The 21,458-nt window shown below is 45.2% G+C and overlaps 1 protein-coding gene across 2 annotated transcripts in view; it reads right to left on the bottom strand.

Annotated features, from left to right (window-relative positions):
* FCHSD2 (FCH and double SH3 domains 2) overlaps positions 1-8,774 on the bottom strand; it is a 304,170-nt gene extending 295,396 nt beyond the window's left edge. The window contains exon 1 of one of the 2 annotated variants that reach the window (XM_060771259.2): positions 8,587-8,774. In XM_060771259.2, coding sequence (XP_060627242.2) covers positions 8,587-8,607 — 21 coding nt within the window. In that variant the 5' untranslated portion in view covers positions 8,608-8,774. The remainder of the gene's footprint in view (positions 1-8,586) is intronic. The other variant, XM_060771260.2, reaches the window with a different exon arrangement.
* Positions 8,775-21,458: the final 12,684 nt, after the last annotated feature.

The following is a 21,458-nucleotide window of genomic DNA, read 5'->3' as shown; positions in this document are numbered from 1 at the left end:
CAGGGGTACAGACAACAAAACAAACACCACCGGGGTGTGAACCTATCCTTATGCTATCCAAGGTTAAAATATATACATATATTTGGCAGAATTACGCTTTAAAATACGCTTCCGACTTATAAATTCAACTTAAGAACAACCTTCAGAAAATATCTTGTTCATAACTTGGGGACTGCCTGTATAACTTTGGAATTCTGACACTTTCAGTTCTCAATACTCTACTACTGCCCGAATCAACCTGACACCAGTTTATATTCCCTAATGCTCTACTGGTGTCTAAAAAGTCAGCAAGTCTTCCCTAAACTACACTAAATCAAACTATATCCTGACTGTACAATTATATATTATAAAAAGCAGGCCCCACACACCAATTGCTTGTCTATCCAGCCCAGTATGGCCATCATAGCAAGTGTTTAAAGTATTCCATAGTATTGCATTTGTTACAGTCGACTCTGTATCCACAGATTCTGCACCCACAGATTCAAGTATCCATGGTTTGAAAATTTTAAGAAAAAGAATCCAAAAAGCTAACTTGATTTTTGCCATTTTATATCAAATTGACATTAATTCTAGTCATGTCCAACTCTGGGGGGGTGGTGCTACTCTCCATTTCGAAGCCAAAGAGCCAGCATTGTCCATAGACACCTCCAAGGTCATGTGGCCAGCATGACTGCATGGATCGCCATTACCTTCCCGCCAGAGTGGTACCTATTGAACTACTCGCATTTGCATGTTTTCAAACTGCTAAGTTGGCAGAAGCTGGGGCTAACAGTGGGAGCTCACCCTGCTCTCCAGATTCGAACCGCCGACCTTTTGGTCAGCTAATTCAGCATCTCAGCAGTTTAACCCACTGCGCCACTGGGGGCTCCCTACTATTTTATATAAGGGACCCTATTTAACTATGCCATTATGAGATTTGAATATCCAAAGATTTTTGCATCCACAGTGTATCCTGGAACCAAATCCCATTAGATACTAGGGGTCCACCATAAGGACATAACATTGTCCCTCAAATAAGCTTAAGGCAGTGGTTCTCAACCTTCCTAATGCCGTGATCCCTTAGTAGAGGTCCTCATGTTGTGGTGACCCCCAGCCATAATGTTATTTTCGTTGCTACTTCACAACTGTAATTTTGCTACTGTTATGAATCGTAATCTAAATATCTGATATGCAGGATGTATTTCCAGTCACTGGACCAAATTTGCCACAAATACCCAATACGCCCAAATTTGAATACTGGTGAGATTGGAGGTGATTGATTTTGTCATTTGGTAATGCTGGAGTTGCTGGGATTTATAGTTCACCTAAAATCAAAGAGCTTTCTGAACTCCACCAATGATGAATTGAATCAAACTGGGCACACAGAATTCCAATGACCAAGAGAAAATACTGGGTAGGTCTGGTGGACATTGACCTTGAGTTTTTTGGAGTTGTAGTTCACCTACTTCCAGAGAACACTGGGGACTCAAGCAATGATGGATCTGGATCAAACTTGGCACAAATACTCAATTTGCCCAAATGTGAACACTGGTAGAGTTTGGAGAAAATAGACCTTGCCATTTGGGAGTTGTAATTGTTGGGATTTATAGTTTACCCACAATGAAATTGCATTCTGAACCCCACCGATAGAATTGGACCAAACTTTCCACACAGAACCCCTATGACCAACAAAAAATACTATGTTTTCTGATGGTCTTTGGCGACCCCTCTGACACTCCCTCACGACCCCCAGGTTGAGAAACACTGGCTTAAGGCATGGGTTGTCTCTGCCTCACTTTACCCTCAAAACAACCCTACAGAGTAGGTCAGATGAAAGGAGAAACTCACAGAAGGTCTCCAGTGAGGTCTGGACTCAGATCTTCCAAATCCTTGTTCTACACCCGAACCACACCTTGCGATTGAGGCTCCTGAGTCCTTACATATATACTAGAGATGTCTTACAACATCACTTGCCCATTCCAATTCAAATGACCTCAAAGTCACCCTATTCTGGATAACAACAGTTCTCAAAACCACAGCACCTACAACATTTTAGTCATCTTGCACAATAGGCATACCTTGTATTCCAGCACTCTGAAACCAGTTTGCTTCCAACTTTCTTCAACAGTCAACACTCATCCATCTACAATTGTCACGAGTTCCAAATAAAATGAGGCAGCCTCTAAGCCTCCCATGCAACCTGACCCTAGTGTCACTCACCATACCACCCAAATTGCTACCACTGATCCCAGGCCTTCATTATCTTTGCAGCTCACCTTTTTGATTAATCTGCAGATCTGCCACTGCAACTCACATTCAAAATCATTCAACAGCTGTAATGTGGTTCCATGAACTCTCTTCCCTTTTAAAGCAGTCTCCAACCATTGCTTCTCATTAGCCACAGGCCACCATCCAGACTATACAGTGTGCGCTTGGTATCCACTAGATTTAGTTTCAGGACACCCCCATGGATACCAAAATCTGTGGACGCTCAAATTCCCTTATGTGTAATCTATATAAATAAAAATGTAATGTTCATTTGTGGGATTACCATAACTCAAAAACCACTGCATGAATTGACACCAAATTTGGATAGAATACATTAGGCCAATGAGTGACCATCACTCATAAAAACACGGAAAAACACAGTGGAAGGGACTTAAAAAGCAAAAAAAAACAAAACCCAAAAATACATCACAACACATGCACAAAAACTATCTATCTATCTATATAAATGTTATGTTCGTTTGTGGGATTAACGTAACTCAAAACCACTGGACGAACTGACACCAAATTTGGACACAATACACCTGTCAGGCCAATGAGTGACGATCACTCATAAGAACACTGAAAAACATAGCAGAAGAGACATAAAAAGCAAAAAAAATAAACACAAAAGAAATTACAATGCATGCGCAAAACCACATATATACACACAAACACACATATATACACATATACACAAATATATGTACACACAAAACACATAAACACATTTAAACTAAAAAATCTGATATATATTATAGGTGAAGACACAGAATGGAAGTCAAATAACTAATATATATATATATATATATTCTTATTTTATTTTATTTTTTCCCTCTCTTTTTCATAGGATTCTTAAATTTTCTACTATCCTATAACCAAATGTTCTCCCACTTTCCTTGTAAACTTAAATCAAAGTTGATATATATATGCTTTGCTTTCTTTTTCTTTCCTTTATGTATAATCTAATAAAAAAAATAAAAAAACACACACACAACACATAAACACAGACTGGCCCACAGCAACGCATGGCAGGGGATGGCTAGTATAAATATAGTATATATGCTTGTTCATTCGTTCAGTCGTCTCCGACTCTTCGTGACCTCATAGACCAGTCCACGCCAGAGCTCCCTGTCGGCCATCACCACCCCCAGCTCCTTAAGGTCAGTCCAGTCACTTCAAGGATGCCATCCATCCATCTTGCCCTTGGTCGGCCCCTCTTCCTTTTGCCTTCCACTTTCCCCAGCATCATTGTCTTCTCTAGGCTTTGCTGTCTCCTCATGATGTGGCCAAAGTACTTCAACTTTGTCTCTAGTATCCTTATATACATAAATATATACACACACAAAACACATATACACAGACTGGCCCACAGCAATGCATGGCAGGGGATGGTTAGTATGTATATATGTGTATGTGTGTATATATATATAAATGCAAACACACATATATACACATATACACAAATATATACACACACAAAACACATATACACAGACTGGGCCACAGCAAGGGACAACCAGTGGTGTAACAAAATAGTCCCCCTTATATAACATGGCAAAATTAGTATACTTCTTTGGATTTCAAAATAATAATTTTCAACCCATGAATGGTTGCTTCTGTGAATAGCGAGGGCCAACTGTAGCTCATTGCATCCTGCCTCCAAGAATTCACACACACATACACACTTGTCATACTCTGCCAGAATCTCCACCGGACTAAACAAATCTCCAAAGCACTTTTGCATAGCCTCCAGGGTGTTAGTGCCTCTTGCTTTCCAGCAATCTGAATGTCATTGAATTAAAATCTCAAAAGGAAAATCAGACAAAACCTCTGCGGCATTCACTCATGCCCGGCTTTCTCGTACTTCTTTCAATGCAACATATCTCTGGCATCTTCAGCACCATCCCCTTTCCACCTGACTGCAACCTGTCGCTGACTCTCCTAGCGGAAAATCTTCCTCCAATTCCCATTCAAGCTACATCTTGGCATTCCTTTTCACCAGCAGCCCCTGAGACATTTGCAGATTACTTGGTAGCTCTCTCCTCCAGGGATTGCACAATTCACTAAGGATACTGACCAGATGGAACACTTCCAGAGAAGGGTGACCAAAACAATCAAAGGTCTGGGAACCATGAATATATATGGGGAGCAGCTTAGATAGTTGGCAGGTTTGCCTTGGAGAAAAGAAGGTTGAGAGGGGACATGGAGGGAGGCCCTGCTATCTTCACAGGTTCGACTGGCAGGGACGAGAGACAGGGCCTTCTCAGCGGTGGCCCCTCGGCTGTGGAATGCCCTCCCCAGGGACATTAGATCGGCCCCCACCCTCTTAACATTTTGTAAAAGAGTCAAAACGTAGCTATTTGAGCAGGCTTTCCCAAATGCAGTGTAGCAGATAAACTCTGATCTCAGAATGGCTGGACAACGTGACTGGATAATGATTTGATAATGAACTGCGGAGAATTTATTGTTTTATGATGTTTTTTATTGATATTATTATGTAGTGAATTTTTATCAATATTTAAATGTTTTAGCTATTTTGATATTGTTATGGGCATCGAATTGTGCTGTTCTGTAAACCGCCCTGAGTCACCCTCGGGCTGAGAATGGCGGTATAGAAATATAGTAAATAATAAATAATAATAGTGACCAAGTTTAAATACTTAAAAGGAAGTCACATTGAGGAGTGAAGGGAGGAGGGTGTCATATGTTCTGCAGTTGATGGTGGTTGGTGATGGAAGGGTTAATGTGAGTATTGGTTCTAGAAGGTTTGGTGATCTGCAAGTGGGAGTTCATGAGTGAAAGCAATTAGGGGTGGAGGTATGCAGGAGATGGGTTGCAGCTGGGTGTTACTGGATTTAAGGAGCTAACCTTGAAACTGATCTTTGGGAGAAAATTCTCTGTTGTATTTTGGTGGTGGATGCTGCTGGTTTTTTCCCCCAGGTCCGTTGGATTTTTCGATATCCTGGCCTGTCTCCTATAATCTTGGAATCCTGGAACTTTGAACCTTTGGCCTGGCTTTTGACTACGGTATAGACTCTTGATCCCTGGATTTTGTTTATTGAACTCTCGGCATTTGACCACTGGACTGGACCCTTTTGACTACGGAGTTGTTTTTGCTATCAGTTTTTGTTTATTCTGTGGCTGGGTGCTATCTTTATGTTTTATGTTTTGGTCTATTGAAACAACCAGCATGTAAGTGCTGTTTTAATTAAACTATTTGATAAAACTGGGAGTTTGGTTCATCTCTACCTAAATAAGGTAGAGCCCTGGCAACGTGACAGAAGGGAACGACGACTTGTTTTCTGCAGCAATGGATTCAAACTACAAGAAAAGAGATTCCAGCAGAATATTAAGAACTTCATGATGGTAAAAGCTGTTCTGCAGTGGAATATAGTGCCCGGGAATCCAGTGGAGTGTCGTTCTTTGAAGATCTTTCAAACAAAGGCTGGATGGCCATCTGTTGAGAGGGCTTGGATTGTATTTCCTGCATGGCAGAAGTGGGTTGACTGGGTAGCACTTGAGGTCTCCCACCTCTACAATTCTATGACTGAATCTGTGAATATGTGAAGGTGAGCTGTATCTTGCTGCAGCCTGCCTCTAAACACTCTTCCATTTGACAAACCCAATTTCCAAATCTCTAAAGCACTGCTGCGTAGCCCCATGTCACCTTCAGCCTGCCAGTGCCTCCAACAGCTTCAGTGCAGTTAAAAATCCTAAACAGAAATGTCTCCTCATTCTGACAAAACCTTTGCAGCATGCCTTTCTCTTTCTTTGGCATCTTCAGCACCTTTTCTCCTCCTGTGGCCTCTCTCTTCAGCACTATCTCCTTTTCCACCTGACTGCAACCTGTCGCAATCCGGCTCCCTTTTGACTCGAGTGTTTCTTCTATCAGACCATGCAATTTACCTGCCAGCCCCCTCCTCGAGGGATTACAAGTCCTGTTCTGGTGCCTTTTCCGTCTCAACTGCCCTTCCAGAGAAGCAAACCTTGCAGCACCTGTCTTAATACCACAGATACGGGCAGCGGTGGCATATCCTTATGCTCACAAGAAGCCAAGGCACACAAAAGAGCCCCTTCTCCAAAAGATATCCTCACTGATTCACTCCACAACTCTATGAAGCCTCTGGCACCTTTCAGCTAGGTGTGTGTCCTTCTCCTTTACACTTTACCTGGTCAGTTCCATCATACCTCTGCTCCCATATGGCAGCCACCTCCTTCTTTTCTATGCCACCTTGTCAACCAATAACAGCAATAATAATAATAATAATAATAATAATAATATAGGATGCTACCTTGTCAGGTAATAATAATAATAGTATGCCACCTTGTCAGACAATAGTAATAATATAATATTATAATAATAGTATGTTGCCTTGTCAGACAATAATACTATCATTGTATGCCGCCTTGTCAGACAAAAATAATAATAGTATAATAATAGTATGCTATCTTGTCCGCCAATAATAATACAATATTATAATAATAGTATGCCGCCTTATCAGCCAATAGTAATAATATATTATAATAGTAGTATGCTGCCTTGTCAGCCAATAATAATAATATAATAGTAAGCTGCCTTATCAGCCAATAATACTAATAATATATTGTTATAATAGTATGCTGCCTTATCAGCCAATAATAATAATATAATAGTATGCTGCCTTGTCAGCCAATAATAACAATAATAATATTTTATAGTAATAGCATGTCCCCTTGTCAGACAATAGTAATAATATAATATTATAATAGTAGTATGCTGCCTTATCAGCCAATAATAATAATAATAATATAATAGTATGCTGCCTTGTCAGCCAATAATACTAATAATATATTATAATAATAGTATGCTGCCTTGTCAGCCAATAACAACAATAATATATTCTGCTTTGTCAGCCAATAGTAGTAATAATCATGTATTACTATTATATTAGAATGCTGCTTTGTCAGCCAATACTAATAATATAATATTATAATAGTAGTACGCTGCCTTATCAGCCAATAATAATAATATAATAGTATGGTGCCTTATCAGCCAATAATAATAATAATAATAATAATGTATTGTAATAATAGCATGCTGCCTTGTCAGCCAATAATAAGAATAATAATAATAAATTATAATAATAGCATGCCCCATTGTCAGACAATAGTAATAATATAATAGTAATAATATAATATAATAATAGTAGTATGCTGCCTTATCAGCCAATAATAACAATATAATAGTATACCGCCTTATCAGCCAATAATAATATAATATAATAAGAGTATGCTGCTTTGTCAGCCAATAATAATAACAATAATAATAATAATATATTATAGTAATAGCATGTCCCCTTGTCAGACAATAGTAATAATATAATATTATAATAGTAGTATGCTGCCTTATCAGCCAATAACAAGAATAATAATATAGCAGTAGTATACCACCTTGTAACCAATAATAATAATAATAATAATAATAATAATATAATAATAATAGCATGCCGCCTTGTCAGCCAATAGTAATAATATAATAGTAATAATATAATATAATATTATAATAGTAGTATGGTGTCTTATCAGCTAATAATAATATAATAGTATGCTGCCTTGTCAGCCAATAATAATAATAATAAATTATAATAATAGCATGCCCCATTGTCGGACAATAGTAATAATATAATAGTAATAATATAATATATTATAATAGTAGCATGCTGCCTTATCAGCCAATAATAATAATAATAACAACAATAATAATAATATAGTAGTATACTGCCTTGTCAGCCATTAATAATAATAATATATTATTATAATAATAGTATGCCGCCTTGTCAGACAATAGTAATAATATAATATTATAATAGTAGTATGCTGCCTTGTCAGCCAATAATAATAATAATATAGTAGTAGTATGCTGCCTTGTCAGCCAATACTACTAATAATATATTATAATAATAATAGTATTCTGCCTTGTCAGCCAATAGTGATAACAATACACCTGCTGCTGCCACCACCTCTTCTTCTTGTGACACCTTGTCAGCCAATAACGATACCTTATGATTGCTCTAGGAATAGGGCCTCCTCATAATAATAATAGTAATAATAATGAATTAATTAATGAATAATGGGGATGCCCCCACCTCCTTTCCCTCCCTCCCTCCCGAGGCGACCTTGGCAGCCCTCCACTCTCTCCCTGGCCAGGCCCCTTCCCCATCCCTTGCCGCCCCTTTCCTCCTCAGGCAGGCATTCCTTTTCACCTCAGGCTCCCCATCATGGCCTCCCTCCCTCCCTCTCTCTGAAGCCCCCCTCCGTCGTGAGGCGCCTCTCTCCCTCCCTCTCTCTCTCTGGGCTCACCTTCCTCGGCGGGGGCTGCATGGCGGCGGCGGCGGGGCCGCTCTGGGCCTCCACATCAATCCCTTCCCCGCCCTGGACGGCGGCGGCAGTAGTAATAAGAAGAGCGGCAAAGAGAAGGAGACGCCAGACGCGGTCCTTCTTCTCCTTCTTCTTCTCCTTCTGCAGCAGCAGCAGCCGAAGCGAGCGGTGGGAGGGGCGGCGCGAGGATGAGGAGGGGGCGTGGCCGGGAGTGCAGGGGGCGTGGCCAAATTGGGAGGGAGGGAGGGAAGGGAAGGGACGGCGCGCGCGTGTGAGAAGCTCGCGCCACCTAGCGGTCGACAGGGAGTTGGAAAAGGGGGCGTGGCTGTTGGAGGGGAAAGGGGGCGTGGCCGAAGAAGGGCTGGAAGGAATGGGAGCCGGACAAGACAAAAGGTGAAAGGGGGCGTGACCCAAACGGAATGGGCGTGGCCAAGAAAGAAGGGGCGTGGCCAAGGAATTGTCCATTTTCTTCACTTAGTAAGGGAGATAGCGGGAAAGAGTGCGCGTGCGCAGAAGGATCTCCGAGGAGAGGAAAGGGAGAGAAGGGGCGTGGCCTTAAAAGGGGGCGTGGCCTAAAGGGGGCTGCATTTCTCTTTGTAAAAGAGAAGGAAAGGCTCTCCGAGGACATGAAAGGGAGAGAAGGGGCGTGGCCTTAAAGAGGGCGTGGTCAAGGACCTGTCTGTTTCTCTCACTTGGTAAGGGACAGAGCGAGAAAGTGTGCGCGTGCGCAGAAAGGAAAGGGAGAGAAGGGGCGCGGCCTTAGAGGAGGCGTGGCCAAGGACCTGTCTGTTTCTCTCACTTGATAAGGGACAGAGCGAGAAAGTGTGCGCGTGCGCAGAAAGGAGAGGAAAGGGAGAGAAGGGGCGTGACCTTAGAGGGGGCGTGGCCAAGGGGGCTGCATTTCTCTTTGTAAAAGAGAGAGCGAGAAAGAGGGAAGGCGTGGCCTAAAGGAGGCGTGGACCTGTCTGTTTCTCTCACTTGGTAAGGTAGATAGCGAGAAAGAATGCGCGTGCGCAGAAAGATCCCCGAAGAGCGGAAAGGGAGAGAAGGGGCGTGGCCTTAAAGGGGCGTGGTCAAAAGCGGGAACGAGTACGCATGCGCAGCAGAATCTCCGAGTAGGGGAAAGTAAAGGAAGGGAAGGGGCGTGGCTTAGAAGGGGGCGTGACCAAAGAACTGGATTTCCCTCACTTGCTAAGGGAGATAATGAGAAAGAGTGCGCGTGCGCAGAAGGATCTTCCGAGGAGGGAGAAGGAAAGGGAAGGAAGGGACGTGGCCTAGAAGGGGGCGTGGCCAAGGGTCTGTCCGTTTCCCTCAATGGGTAAGGGAGATAATGCGAAAGATAGCGCGTGCGCAGAAGAATCTTCCGAGGAGGGAAAGGGAGAGAAGGGGCGTGGCCAAAGAACTGACCATTTCCCTCACTTCGTAAATAAAAGAGCGCATGCGCAAAGGAATCTCCACCCTCCCCACTTTAGGGAGAGGTCCCTAAAGAAAGCGTGAGAAGAGGGTGTGGTCTGGTTTGGTCACGCCCTCATATAGGCCACGCCCGTTTTCTCCATTCTCGTTGAAATGGCGAGACAAGGCATCTTCGCGCCCCTTTAGTAGGCGGGACTTGAAGAGTACAAAGGGGGCGGGGCTACAAAGGGGGCGTGGCAACAGAGGGCTTGGTTCATAGAGAACAATTGGAATTAATGACAGAAAGAGGCAAGAGCGAGAGAAGGGGGCGTGGCCAAGGGATAAGGAAAGAGAGAGACAGCCAAAAGGGGGCGCTGCCGCCTAATTACGGCAAAACACAACTGTGCGTGCGCAGGGGGAGAATTTGAGCGGAGGATGTGTGCGCATGCACTCGTTTCACACCGCCTGGCTATAAAAGCTGCCACTGCGCATGCCCGGTCGGCTTAGCTCTTCCCTCCTGTCTCCTATTGGCAAATCCTAAAGCTATGCTCTTACTCCCTCTAGTGGCCGGATGCTGAAGAAGGCAGCCTGGCAGTCTCTTTGCCTTGGGAAGAGTGCCAGATGTTGTGCTATGGAATGAATGAAGTTGCCAAGTCAATCAGTGCAGGCATCTATATAAAACTGGTCCTTTAGCGCTCTAACTGGAGGTCAGCTGTGACCAGCAGTGCTGCAGAATTCGAAGAGGCACGAATGGAGGGCGAAAGGGAGAAACGTGCCAAGAGCAAGGCGTGTCAAGCCTGTTAACGTGGGCAAAATAATCGCGGAAGCACTGAATAATGGACTCTGGAGTCTCTGGTAAAAAGCAGGTTTCAGGTTTACTTGAGCAGTTCAAAAATACAACATACGCCATCAGCAGACAAACGTGGAGAACACAAAACGAAAGAGATAGGCACTTAAACTGCAGCTGGAAGGGAGGTTATCTCTGGCACTCTCTAAACTTGCACACAGCAAGAATTCAGGGTCACATTCTCACAGCGTTCTCTGTAAACATACATTCTTGCAATACAATTCTATTACAATTTTCATGCTACTACATAAAATTATATTTAAACATACATCATACATAAAATACACTGACAAAGCCAACACTAGGACCGGGACCGCCTTTCATAGCTTGAGGATGATGATCTTCCAGATGTGAGTGAGTCCGTAGGTGGCTGTGGAGCCCTATTCTTGATCCACATGTTCTCCTGCAGTGAGGACATCGGTTTCCAATGGAATGCGGTCCTGGTCAGGGTTGGCATGATGTGCATTTCTCTTGGCACGTTTCTCCCTTTCGCCCTCCATTCGTGCCTCTTCGAATTCTGCAGCACTGCTGGTCACAGCTGACCTCCAGTTAGAGCGCTCAAGGGCCAGGGCTTCCCAGTTCTTGGTGTCTATGCCACAGTTTCAGTCTCTTTTCCTGTCCTTCAATGTTCCTTTTTCCATTCTTGAGTTGGGAGTAGAATAACTGCTTTTGGAGATGGATGCTAAGCAGGGTCACCCCTGGCTAAGACTTGGATGGGAGACCACCAATGAATACCAGGTACTGTAAATTTTATATAATTATTAGCATAAGAATAGTACAATATTACTATATTGTACTATATTATTTATTCATTTCAGGTACTTCTACCCCGCCCTTCCCAACCTCCGAGGGGGGACTCGGGGCGGCTTACAGAAAGGCACAGTTCAATGATTGCACAACATACACATAACGTATAAAACCATAGTTAAAACAATTATCACAGTTAAAAACAATCAGTATATAACACATCAATAAAACTATTCTCATGCTCAGCGTTCGTCTTACAGAGTTCCATTATATTGTAATATATAATATACCATTATATTTTAATATTATTAGTAATATTACATGTAATATAAATATATAATTATGAGATATTAGCAGTAGTAATATATTGCATTACATTATAATATTACAATATATTATATTATACTTTAGCCTCTCATTGGAAGGATAGTCATGTATACAATGATATGGAACACCTTAATTTCTCATTTCATCATGAGTTCAAACACAGGAGTAAAGGTCCTACTGACTCATCTATTTTGATAGCATGTTTTGGTCATTCCTCGGGGACAAGCTTTTACTAATGGAGTCCAGCTGTTGCAATCCGGTTCTATTATGAGGAGGCCGAAACCCTCCCACAGATTCAGTGGGGATTTATTCTCTTCCAGTTGTAAAAACACCTACCAAAAATGCCAGGAGGACAACAATAATACAACATTGGAAAACAAGGATGCAACGTGGGTGTCAAAAAGACTCACATTACAATATATTTTGCATGCTGTTGCTTGCTTAGAAGTTCCTAAGAAACATCTGGAAAAGCTAGCTTGGGGTTATGGAATGTGTTCTCCAAAACATCTGGAGGTGCCAAATTGGGGAAAGGTCGTCTGGAGGATCTGTGTCAGAAAGAGAATTCTGATGGTTTGAATGCTGGAAACTATTGTTCTGTTGATGCAACCTAGAACTGCATTGGCATTATTTGCTGCTTCATCACACCGCTGACTCTTCTTTAGCACGTGGTCTAAAATCAATAAAGGTTCTGCCCGATCTTGGATGCTAAGCAGGGTCGCCCCTGGCTAAGACTTGGATGGGAGACCACCAATGGATACCAGGTACTGTAAATTTTATTTCAGAGGACTTACTTACTTAGGCGATCCCTCGTTGGCCAAGTAGGATAGTCTTCCAGGATCAGTGTTCTGGTAGGTCCGTAGGTGACTGTGGAGCCCTATTCTTGATCTGCATCTTCTCCCGCAGTGAGGGCATTGGTTTCCAGGTGGAAGGCAGTCCTGGTCAGGGTTGGCTTGATGCGCCTTCCTCTTGGCACGTTTCTCTCTTTCGCCCTCCATTCGTGCCCTTTCAAATTCTGCAGCACTACTGGATACAGCTGACCTCCAGTTGGAGCGCTCAAGGGCCAGGGCTTCCCAGTTCTCAGTGTCTATGCCAGAGTTTTAAAGGTTGGCTTTGAGCCCATCTTTAAATCTCTTTTCCTGTCCACCAACGTTCCGTTTTCCGTTCTTAAGTTCGGAGTAGAGCAACTGCTTTGGGAGCCGGTGGTCAGGCATCCGGACAATGTGGCCGGTCCAGCGGAGCTGATGGATCCCTGGGGGGTCATGAGGGGGTGTTAGAGGAGTCATTGAACACTGAGAAAACCAAAGTGCTCTTCCAGCCGTCACCAGCCAATCCCTTTCTAATGCCAGAGATACAGCTTAATGGTGTAACATTAGAAAATGTCAACCATTTCCGCTCCCTTGGCAGCCACCTCTCCACAAAAGTCAACATTGACACCAAAATACAACACCGCCTGAGCTCTGCGAGTGCAGAATTTTTCCGAATGAAGCAGAGAGTGTTTGAGGACCAGGACATCTGTAGGGATACGAAGGTGCTGGTTTATAAAGCTATTCCCCTCCCAACCCTACTATACGCCAGCAAGACGTGAACTGTCTACAGACATCACATGCAACTCCTGGAACGATTCCATCAGCGCTGCCTCCGAAAAATCCTACAAATCTCTTGGGAAGACAGGCGGACAAACGTCAGCGTGCTGGAAGAAGCAAAGACCACCATTATTAAAGCGATTGTCCTCCACCATCAACTCCACTGGACTGGCCATGTCATCCGGATGCCCAACCACCGTCTCCCAAAGCAGTTGCTCTACTCCGAACTCAAGAACAGAAAACAGAATGTTGGAGGACAGGAAAAGAGATTTAAAGATGGGCTCAAAGCCAACCTTAAAAACTCTGGCATAGACACTGAGAACTTGGCCCTTGAGCACTCCAGTTGGTGGTTAGCTGTGACCAGCAGTGCTGCAGAATTTGAAGAGGCACGAATGGAGGGTGAAAGAGAGAAATGTGCTAAGAGGAATGCGTGCCAAGCCAACCCCGACCGGGACCGCCTTCCACCTGGAAACCGATGCCCTCACTGTGGGAGAAGATGCAGATCAAGAATAGGGCTCCACAGTCACCTACGGACCCACCGCCAGGACTCTACATTTGGAGGACCATCATCCTCGGACTACGAGGGATCGCCTAAGTAAAAAAAATATTAGTAATATTACATGTAATATATATAATATAATATAAAAGGACTATATGATCGTAGGCTTAGGAATTGGCAAACCAGTGCAACTGAATCAATGCTACTCAAGGATCATACAATGGTAGGAATACGAATTAGTGAATCGGTGCAAGTGAATCAGTACTATTGAAGGATTATATGATTGTAGGACTACGAATTGGTGTTTAGGTGCTATTGAAGAGAGTTGCAATATTGGGGGCGCTCAATACAGTATATATCCTCTATCCGTGTATCAGTACAAATAAAGTTTAATAATAATAATAATAATAATAATAATAATAATAATAATAAAGTTCTTGTGGGTTTTTTCGGGCTATATGGCCATGTTCTAGAGGCATTTCTCCTGACGTTTCGCCTGCATCTATGGCAAGCATCCTCAGAGGTGAGGATATAATAATAATAATGGGTTTGTGTGATAAAGTCCTCAGAAAAGCCAACTTCATCCATATAATCCACGTTGCATGACCACTTTCTTTCTTATTGTCCCTTCTTGTTATTACTATTTCAGATTGGCTTCCCTTTTGTTCTTGCACTCTGCAAACTTGGCTTGCACCCTTTTGAATAATAATAATATTTACGTTACTTGGGTGTCAGTTGGCAGAATTAATCTCCATGGGAAACATCTGCATTGCAATGCCGGCTGTTGCTGCTGCCAATCATTTCTCTCCGAATACTCTGGCCGCTCTCCCAGTCCTGAGATGAGAACATACAGACGGAGCAAATCGAAACACTGTCCTAGATTGAACTCAGCCACCTTCTTGCATGGGACATCCTGTGCTTAAAGCCATCTTCACCTTTACCTGGCCAACCTACCTTCACCTTCCAAATAGATGACTCACCATATATAAAAGGACTATTGCTCCCAGCATCCTTGACCATTGGCATTGCTGGCTACAGCAGAGAAAGTATCAATGACCAAATGGCCATAATAATAATAATAATAATAATAATAATAATAATAATAGTAATAGTAATAACAACAACAACAACTTTATTTTTGGACCCTCCCCAAAGGGACTCGGGGCAGCTTATGTAAAAAATTAAAAATTCAATAACATATGTTCTCCATTGCTATTTCTGAAGCTCGTTAAAGGTTAAGGCAGTGGTTCTCAACCTTCCTAATGCCGCGACCCCTTAATACAGTTCCTCATGTTGTGGTGACCCCCAACCAGAACATTATTTTTGTTGCTACTTCATAACTGTAATTTTTCTACTGTTATGAATCGTAATGTAAATATCTGATCTGCAGGATGTATTATTATTCACTGGACCCAATTTGGCACAAATACCCAATACACCCACATCTGAATACTGGTGGGATTGGAAGAAGATTGATTATGTCATTTGAGAGTTGTAGTTGCTGGGATTTATAGTTCACCTACAATCAAAGAGCATTCTGAACTCCACCAACAATGGAATTGAACCAGTCTTGGCACACAGAACTCCCATGACCAACAGAAAATACTGGAAGAGTTTGGTGGGCATTGACCTTGAGTTTTGGAGTTGTAGTTCACCTACATCCCGAGAGCACTGTGGACTCAAACAATGATGGATCTGGACCAAACTCGGCACGAATGCTCAATATGCCCAAATGTGAATACTGGTGGAGTGTCATGATCTCTAGATCATGCCATACAAGTGACACAAACCACATGGCCATGGGACATTGGGCCAAAAGGAAATGCAGGACAAACGGGGCAGCCATAAAACTGAGCTGCCAAGGGTGAGGGGAGAACTGGGCTTTGATATGGGAGGGCTTTGATATGGTAATGGGACTAGGTGCCAAAGGTAAGGGAGGAAATGGGCCTTGAGATGGAAAGGCTTTGAAATGGTAAAGGCACCAGGATACCTGAGTGTATGATTTATGGTATGCTAGTTAGTACTATATAGGAGGCCTGTAGTTGAAGCTCTTGTATTCCGAACAATAAACGTGTTGATGTCTACTCCACTTGTGATTCTCTGCGTGATCCTTCATAGGAGATTCCTCCAGAGCCACACAGCGTGGAACTGAGACATCTGACAATTTGTTCGGAATCACTCACTCTCTCTAGCTTCTACCTACCAAAAACATGGAGGGAGAAGAGAGAGGGCTTGACACTGCTGGCAACCAACTGGCAGACCTCTCGGGGGAAGAAGCAAGCTCCGATGGAGGGGAGCTGGCAGGGTCCCCCACCCTTCCACAAGCAGCAGCTGCTCCAACCATGACCAGCCGCTGGCGAGTGACTCCGAGTCAGCCGGGGATCCTTCACAGGGCCTGGCCAAGGACTGGCTGGGAGTATGGCCTTCCTCATTCGACGGAGAGCCCAGGAATGCAGGAGATGAGGCAAGAATTAGCACAAGTAAAGGAACTGCTCAATTCCTTGCTCCTGAGACAAGACAGCGGCCTGAGGGGTCAGGATGCAAGCCCCAGCATTCCAGCAGCCGCTCCTTCCCTTCTGCAGGTAACCTCCCCCGGCCCCTCGGCAGCAGCCCCTTCCCCCCATCGGCAGAGGAGTGAGGGAGAGGGGGGCCGGGCCCAGCCACAGCACAAAGGGGAGATGAAGCTCCGAGCTGCCTTTGATGGGGACCCAGAGAAGTTGCCCTTCTTTTTGACGAGAGTGGCTGCCTTCATGGCTAAGTGGGCAGGCTCCTTTGCAGATGAGACGGACAAGGTCCAACATGTGGCTGACCAGTTGCAAGGGGCAGCGTCTGAATGGCTCCTGGCATTGTATGACATCAACGCCCCGGAGCTGAACCACTTGGATGCCTTCATGTTGGCCCTGAGGTCGCGCTTTGAGGACCCCCTCCGCAAAGACAGAGCCAGGGCAAAGCTAATGAGCCTGAAGCAAGGCTCCCGCTCCATTCAGGACTTTGCCTTGGAATTCAGGAGATTGGCCTCCCAGCTTCCTGAATGGAATGAGGCCTTCAGGATCCAAGTGTTCAAGGATGGCTTGAGAACAGACCTGTTGGAGTGGGTGCTAGCCAGGGGCAGCCCAGACACCCTGATGGGATGGGTGGATGCGGCCGGCAAGGCAGAGATGGTGAAGGAAGAAATAAAAAGAGCCCGCCAAAAGCAACCCTGGCTCGCCAGAAGCGCAGGGAAGAAGGACAGCACCTCTCCCAGGAGCAGAGACAGGCTCGATCCGGGGGAAAAGGAACGGAGGTGGAAGCTGGGCCTTTGCCTACGATGTGGTGGTGAGGGGCATTTGGCCGGCTCCTGTCCAGGAAGCGGAAGGAAACCTGCCGGGCACAAACCTGGAGAAAACCAGCAGAAGGGGAACCTGAACCAGGGGAGAAAGAACCAGGCCACAGCACTGGCAGCGAAGCAACAGAAACAGCCTGGGACCACCCTTGCAGCCCCCCAGAACGACTCATCAGACAGCGGAGAGCTTTCGGGAAACGAAGATTGCCTGGAGTAATGCGCGTCGACTTCCAGGCAGTGGGAAAGCGGCGCGCCAAAGCAGCAGAGACTGACATTGACTCTTCTCCAAGCCAGCCAGCAAGGAAGCGGCGCTTCAAAACAGTGGTGAGTGGCACCGACTCTCCTTTCTGGCTGAGAGTGCGGTTGTGCAAGGAGGGGACTGGAAGAGACTTGACAGTAAATGCTATCTTGGACTCAGGGTGCACAAAATCCATAATAAAGCCTGAGACAGCTACTAGAATGGGACTGGACAAGGTAAAACTCCGCTCCCCAATAACCTTTGTGCAGATGGATGGGAGCGAGATGAAGGGGGGACTTTGCAAATATAAGACCAAATGTGTATTGCTGGGGGTGGGAGAACATCAGGAGTCCATCTCTTTTATCATTGCTCCCACGGCCAGATTTTCATTAGTTCTGGGGCTAGATTGGCTGAAACTTCACAACCCCATGGTGAAATGGAGGGAGGGGAAAATATGTTTCACAGATCCTGCGTGTGAGGCTCATGGGCGAAACAAGGGCCAGCCTATGGTAAATTTGAAGGCAAGAGAGCAGGGAAGTGCTGCCAGGGGATGCTACACACTCACTCCTTCACCACAGGGGGGAGAGGGAGGGGGCACACAGGCAACAGAAGACATCATTGCAGCCTCAGGAATCCCTCACGCCCAAGCAGGGGGGGGAGGCCTGGGAGGGCTTGCAGCACAGACTCCTCAAGCACTGGGGGAGGAGGGGGGCAGCAGCCCACAGGCATCAGAACAGAGGGTGGAGCCAGAAAGCCCGCAAATCCCCCCAGAATATGCAGACTTAGCAGAGGTCTTTGATGAGAAGGAGAGTGACAAACTGCCTCCTCACCGAGACACAGACTGTGCCATAGAAATCCTGCCCAATGCCCCAATGCCTAAACAGAGAACGTATCCCATGACCCCCAAAGAGAGGGCCGCACTGAAAGAATTCATAGACAAGAACTTGGCCAGGGGCTTCATTCGACCCTCCATGTCACCCTTAGGCGCACCAGTCTTCTTCAGGGAAAAGAAGGACCATTCACTACGGCTGGTCACTGATTACAAAAATTTGAATGCCGTTAGTGCCACTCAGGCCTACCCCCTCCCCTTGATTAAGGACATGCTAGCACAACTTAGCACAGGCAAGATCTTCACCAAATTGGACTTGAAAGAAGCCTTCCACAGGGTGAGGATTAGAGAGGGGGATCAATACAAAACAGCGATAAACACTGTATTAGGAAAATATGAATTTGAAGTAATGAGTTTTGGTTTAAAAAATGGATCAGCAGTGTTCCAAAATCTCATCAATGAAGTGCTAAGGGAACACCTTGGCAACGGGGTGCTCTGTTACCTCGATGACGTCCTCATACACACACAGGACATGCACTCGCATGTGCAGCTGGTCAGGGAAGTCCTCAAAAAATTGCTTGCCAACCAACTATATGTCAAACTGCCAAAGTGTGCCTTCCACCAGGACAAACTGGATTACCTAGGGTACAGGATATCAGCACAGGGCATTGAGATGGATCCCAGCAAAGTAGAGGCAATAGTGGGGTGGGAACCCCCCAGAACCAGGAGACAGCTACAAAGCTTCCTGGGATTTGCAAACTTCTACAGGCAATTCATTCCCAACTTTGCCCAAATAGCCTTACCCCTCACTGACATGCTCAAAACAAAGAGGAAGGGAGGGGGAAAACAAACAGAAGGTAAACCCAAGCCAGGCACCAAATTGCCTTGGAGCAAGGAAGCCCAAGAGGCTTTTGAAATGCTAAAATGCCTCATGAGCTCAGAGCCCATACTGAAACACCCAGACACACAACACCCTTTTGTTATACAAGTGGACGCCAGTGATGCGGCCACGGGGGCAGTATTACTACAGAAAGATGACAAAGGCGTCTTGCGCCCATGTAGTTATCTCTCAAGGAAATTCAATGCAACGGAAACACACTGGCCAATCTGGGAAAAGGAGGCAGCAGCCGTCAAATTTGCTTTAGAAGCCTGGCGGCACCTTTTGGAAGGGACCCCTCACAAATTTGTAGTGTACACTGACCACAGGAACCTGGAGGCACTCCAAACGCCACGCAAAATGACCCCAAAGCAATTGAGGTGGGCCAAATTCTTCTCCAGATTCGACTTTGAGCTGAAATACCTTCCAGGGAAAGAGAATTTCTTAGCAGACAGCTTATCTAGACTGCCACAGCACAATGCAAGCAAACAAGACACTATAGGGACAATCTTTACACGCACTCAACTAGGCATGGGGGTGCTCACCAGAAGCCAGGCAGGCAAAGAGAGGCTGGACCTGGAGGCTATGCCTCTCACAGACGGGGAGATTAGGGATCAGTGGCTCAGGGAACACCATCACGAATTGAGTTACCAGGATGGGGTGTGGCTGAAAGGCAACAAAATTTATGTCCCGGAGGACCAAAGAAAGCAGGCCCTCCAAGATCACCATGATCACAAAACAGCAGGACACTTTGGATTTGTAAAAACTTTGCATGTGCTGAGGAGGAAGCATTGGTGGCCATTTATGCGAAAGGATGTGAAAGCATATGTCCACCAATGCCCAGTCTGCGCCACAGCAAAGGGTGGTGGGGGCAAACCATCAGGTCTCCTGCGCCCATTGGAGACCCCCAGAGCTCCCTGGGAACATATCAGCATGGATTTCATTGTTGATCTCCCTCCTAGTAATGGGAAAACCACGATTTGGGTAGTAGTAGACCTGTTCTCTAAACAAGCTCATTTTATTCCATGCAGAGGCATGCCCAATGCAGAGCAACTGGCACAGATGTACATAGAAAATTGCTACAAGCACCATGGGGCCCCTTCCAAGGTCATAACAGATCGAGGCCCAGTATTTGTCTCCAGGTTTTGGAAAGCGTTCCTCCGCCAGTTAGGGGCCAAGCAAGCCCTTAGCACAGCGTACCACCCCCAGACTGATGGGCAAACAGAGAGGATCAACCAAGTGCTGGAGCAATACTTGAGATGCTACACAAACTACCAGCAGGATAATTGGTCCAAAATGTTGCCTTATGCAGAAGTAGCTTATAACAACGCTCTGCATTCCAGCACAGGGCACTCCCCTTTTGAGATAGTTTACGGTCAAAATCTCCGCACCTTGCCAACCCCAGAGATCATCCAGTCTGACCCCATCCCCTTTACAGAGTGGATGGCACGCATCAAAGAGGCATGGCCAGTCATCACTCAGGCACTCGATGAGGCCAAGGCAGCTTACAAAAAACAAGCAGACAAACACAGGAAGCCAGGGTGGGACCTCAAGCCAGGCCAACAGGTGTACCTCTCCACCAAATACTTAAAAACTAGACAGCCGAGCAAGAAATTGGCAGTTAGGTTCATTGGACCCTTTGGGGTGAAGAGGTTGGTCAATGAAGTGACTGCTGAACTAGAGCTCCCAAAGAGCTACAGAATGATTCACCCAGTATTTCACTTCAGCTTGCTCAAGCCAGCTCCAGAGAGCAGCCAATGGCACCCAGTTAATCCTCCTCCCCCACCCATCATGATAGGGAACAACCAACACTACGAAGTGGCGGAAATCCTAGATTCCAGGATCTGGAAAAACACTCTACAATATTTCGTCCGGTGGAAACACTTTCCTCCCAGTGAATCTGAGTGGGTAAAGAAAGCTGACATACACGCACCTGACCTCATCAAAAGGTTTCACACACAATACCCACAGAAACCCTCTAACAATAGGGGGGGAACTCCTTTGGGAGGGGGCGTGATGTCATGATCTCTAGATCATGCCATACAAGTGACACAAACCACATGGCCATGGGACATTGGGCCAAAAGGAAATGCAGGACAAACGGGGCAGCCATAAAACTGAGCTGCCAAGGGTGAGGGGAGAACTGGGCTTTGATATGGGAGGGCTTTGATATGGTAATGGGACTAGGTGCCA

This window comes from Anolis sagrei, chromosome 3, assembly GCF_037176765.1.
Source record: "Anolis sagrei isolate rAnoSag1 chromosome 3, rAnoSag1.mat, whole genome shotgun sequence".
NCBI lineage: Eukaryota > Metazoa > Chordata > Lepidosauria > Squamata > Dactyloidae > Anolis > Anolis sagrei.
This window is presented reverse-complemented; position numbering and strand designations above follow the sequence as displayed.